Source organism: Parasteatoda tepidariorum, chromosome 4 (genome assembly GCF_982258835.1).
Source record: "Parasteatoda tepidariorum strain Cologne lab strain chromosome 4, Ptep-v5.0, whole genome shotgun sequence".
In the NCBI taxonomy this organism is placed as follows: domain Eukaryota; kingdom Metazoa; phylum Arthropoda; class Arachnida; order Araneae; family Theridiidae; genus Parasteatoda; species Parasteatoda tepidariorum.
The window spans coordinates 27,985,193-27,989,606 of NC_141758.1; the positions used below are offsets into that span (position 1 = coordinate 27,985,193).

Genomic DNA, 4,414 nt, shown 5'->3' on the forward strand with positions numbered 1-4,414 from the left:
ACATATAAAAACAATATATATATATATATATATATATATATATATATATATATATATATATATATATATATATATATATATATATATATATATATATATATATATATATATATATATATATATATATATATATATATATATATATATATATATATATATATATATATATATATATATATATATATATATATATATATATATATATATATATATATATATATATATATATATATATATATATATATATATATATATATTGTCGAGTCTCAGTAGCTCAGGGGTAGAGTTCGCTTCTATAAAGTCGAAGGTCCTCGGTTCGATCCGGGAAGCGGTCGCTAATTTTTCTATTTCGTTTATGAGCATTCCAGAAGCTTCTGGAATGTTCAGTCTTCGTCATTTCCTCTTTCGTTCTTCCTAGAAAGCTTCTAGAACATTCTGTGATACTATAAAAGCGATCCCGTGATTGTAAAGAGGAGTTCATGCTGGACTCATCAATAAATTGATTAAATTGAACTTTAATAGTGACCTAATTATTCTACTAAAAAACTACCTAAGCAACCGCTCATTTAAAATTAAAATTGATGATACACTTTCAACTAGGCGTATTATTAAAGCTGGGGTCCCCCAAGGAAGTATCCTTGGACCCATTCTTTATCTATTTTTTACACAAGATTTTCCAATTAACAGAACCGATCACAACTGCCTCACTGCATTCTTTGCAGATGATACAGGAATTATTATTAAATCAAAATCTGCAAATAATGCCTTATTAAAACTACAGGATAACATCAGCACACTTGAAACTTGGTGCTCAAATTGGAAAATTGATATTAACGCTCAAAAATCCAAAGTGCTTATTATTAAAAAGCCAAGAAGCCAAATTATTACAAATACTCTAACCTTTTATGAAAACCAAATTCCAATTGTTAACCAAGCTACATATTTAGGTCTCACAATTAATAATAAATTAAACTGGGACGATCATATTAATAATATTCTTGGTAAAGCCCATGGCATTAATAATAAACTGAAATGTATCCTTGGACCCTTTTCAAAAATGTCACTTAAAAACAAAAAATTCATATACACAACATATATTCGACCGATCTTAACTTATGCATCCCCAGCCTGGTGCAACTTGAATAAAAAGCAAACAAAGAAATTAAATACTTTCCAAAATAAAATTCTAAGAAAAATGAGTGGAATGCCATACTTCATAAGAAATAGTGCCATCCATAGAGATTTCCACATTAAAACCTTAACTGAAACAATTGTTGATCTAAATTCCAAATTTTTTAAAAATGCGATGAAATGTAATGCAGCAAATTTTTATAAAATTTTTGAGGCAGATATGTTAATAGAGGACTCTAAAATCAGACCTATTGCATACTTTCTAACTAGTGATGCAATACTTTCGAAAAATTTTAATTAATTTTAAAAAATTTTAATATTAAAAAAGTCTTTTAAAAGGGCCAATTTAGTTGTAACATTTACCGCTAAACTTTATTGGCGCTGATTGCATTATCTCAATATTATTTACTTGATATTTCTCCGCTAGCCATAACTGGCGCTAATTTTCAACTTCAAATGTAGGCGTGGCTTTGGGCGCTGCAGTCGCGCACATCTAATATTAAACTAATATTACATTAGCTTCCTTCTTTTCTCTCTCTCTCCTTCTCTTTTAGCACAGATACAACCAAGTCAGATCTCACTAGTACCAGATGGAAGGGTAAAAGGCCCCTACGGGGCCTAAAGGCCCTGAGCAATCCCAAATGATGATGATGATGATGAAAGAGGAGTTCTTCTGGGCGCAGACTGGTTGCCGGTCTTTGTAAATTCCTGATGTTAATAAATTATCAAATTCTCATCTTGTAATCTTCACTGAATCTAAACACTTTAACGTGACAAATTTGGTGGAGGCGCCGGGTAAGAGTTAATCTCTCAATCAATATCACGGAGCAAAACACTGACCGGCTTAGAAGAAGCCGTCGAGTTCAAGGACTTCTACCCGAATTTGGACTTTACGAAAAACCTAAAGAAGCCGCTCCTGAAACGACTGTGCCAAAGACAGCCATGGCCAATGTGCCAGAGACAGACATGACCACTGGGGACCAACAGGATATGAAACCTGCCTTTTGGATGGCGCCAACAGTTGCTGCTGAAGCCAGGAAACCAACGATCTTCCGGGGTACTCCAGGACAAGATCCGACAAAATGGCTGAAGGAATACCAGAGAGTGTCATCGTACAATCATTGGGATGACACTATGCAATTAGCTAATGCCTACTTCTTCCTGGACGGCACCGCAAGACAATGGTACGAAAACAATGAGGACTCACTGACGTCTTGGACTTTATTCGAAAATGGTTTGAAAGTGACCTTTGGAGACACACAATCCTACCTCAGACGAGCGAAAGACCACCTCAAGTCTCGCGCACAAAAATCCGGCGAAAGCATCCAGTCTTACATTCAAGACGTTCTCGGACTTTGCATTCAGGTTGACCCGACCATGTCCGAAGGAGATAAGGTTTCCCACCTCATGAAGGGCGTCGCAGAAGATGTGTTCCAAGCCCTTCTTACGAGAGAAATCCTAACAACAGCCGATTTTACAAAATGGTGCCTGTACATAGAAGAAATGAGACAAAAGAGAGTGGGACGGTACAAGTTTGCCCGATTACCTAATGTTGTCCCTATGGCCGCAGTGGACGAAGCACCTGACTTGGCTGTGCTAATTCGTCAGATTGTCAGAGACGAAATTCAACATGTAAACGCGCAGCCCTTCGAAGTCCATCCCCGTGAACTGCAAACTACTGAAGCTTCTATTCGAAACGAGATGGACCGATCCATAGCAGCCCTTACAACCAACCGACCTCCCTTTATCACGACAGGACGCCCGATTGCAAGACCTCCTAGACGTTTGACCACATACGCCGCAAAGCCACAAAATAATGTTCCTTGGAGTGAACCCCAACGAAAGACCGACCTGTGGCGTACCACGGATAACCGTCCAGTGTGCTTTCATTGCGGACGACCGGGACATGTCGTTCGCTATTGTCGGGAACGCCGAACCATATTTAACGACTACCGATCCAACAACCCGAGAAGATATCCGTCAGCTGACTATGAAGACGATACTACTTACGACGCACCTCCCAGACGAAGATCCCCTAGTCCTGCCCGGGGACGGTCACCGATACGTCGTATGAGATCTCCATCGCCGATGCTGCACCGCCGTTCCAGCCAGTCGCCAACCCGAGAGGAAAACTAAGCCTTGCGCCCTCAGTGGGAGGTGAGGCTGCAATTTTTCGAAATCCTCCATTGGCCGCTAAATTGCAGGGAAACCACATCGACATTCTCATCGACGACGAACCCGTAAGAGCACTTGTGGACTCTGGAGCATCCTTTTCCGTTATCTCCGAATCATACAGACAAAAACGACGAAAAGTCATGTTCCAAGCCTCAAAGGACACTATCCTTAAGGTCGCCGACGGCCATTTTGTGAGACCACTGGGTACTTGTGTATTGCAACTGACCATAGATGATCGAACACAGCCCTACCAATTTACCGTGATGCCGAAGTGCAGCCATAGCGTTATTCTCGGTTTTGACTTTTTGAAAGCATCACAAGCCGTAATTGATTGTGGCCGAGCTGAACTTACCTTTGACGAACTTTTACAAGATCAACCAACGAAGCCTTGCACCTTTAACCTTCATGCTGTGTCTGACTTTGTAATCCCTGGCCGTTCCTTCAAACGCATTACAGTAAAAGCCCCAGAAAAACAAGAAGACATTGATTTAATAGTCGAAGGAAATAAAATTCTGTGCATTAATCAAGGAACTGCTATCCCCTCCACTATAGCCTCCTTTATCAATGGCGAAACTTCAATATGGGTGGCTAATGGACATGCACAAGCACGTCACATCCCGAAAGGTATGTGCATTGGTTACGCTGAGCCTGCCAACTCCGACTACTTGAACACGTTGACGGAAGTACCTTCATACGCTGATATTGAAGACTCAAAGCGCACTGACCTAGTCGACTACTCTCAAATGATGGCCGCAACCCTGAGCACGGAGCAGCGAATGCAATTGCAAAACCTGCTGAGAAGCTTTCAAGACGCATTCTACTACGGACTATCGCGCCAAGAATACAAAATAAAAGTGAAACACAAAATAGACACCGGAAGCCACCCAGCAATCAGCCAAAGACCATATCGAGTATCTCCTACAGAGCGACGCATAATCAATGACGAAGTTGACAAAATGCTGAAGCGGGACATCATTCGACCATCAGAGAGTCCGTGGTCGTCTCCGGTTGTGCTAGTTTGTAAGAAAGATGGAAGCTGGCGATTTTGCGTTGATTATCGTCGCCTCAACAAGGTCACCAAAAAAGACGTTTATCCTTTGCCCAGAAT

General features: G+C 40.1%; 1 protein-coding gene across 1 annotated transcript; it reads left to right on the plus strand.

Moving 5' to 3' along the window:
* The first annotated feature begins 568 nt into the window (after nucleotides 1-568).
* Nucleotides 569-3,349, plus strand: LOC147810829 (uncharacterized). Its single transcript, XM_087160841.1, has one exon. The coding sequence runs from the start codon at nucleotides 2,074-2,076 to the stop codon at nucleotides 3,265-3,267; it is 1,194 nt and encodes a 397-aa protein (XP_087016967.1). The 5' UTR covers nucleotides 569-2,073; the 3' UTR covers nucleotides 3,268-3,349.
* The last annotated feature ends 1,065 nt before the right edge of the window (nucleotides 3,350-4,414 follow it).

Bases quoted from the DNA above. Each gene is read 5' to 3' on its own strand.
- LOC147810829 (XM_087160841.1), top strand. From the start codon at position 2,074: ATGGCCAATGTGCCAGAGACAGACATGACCACTGGGGACCAACAGGAT.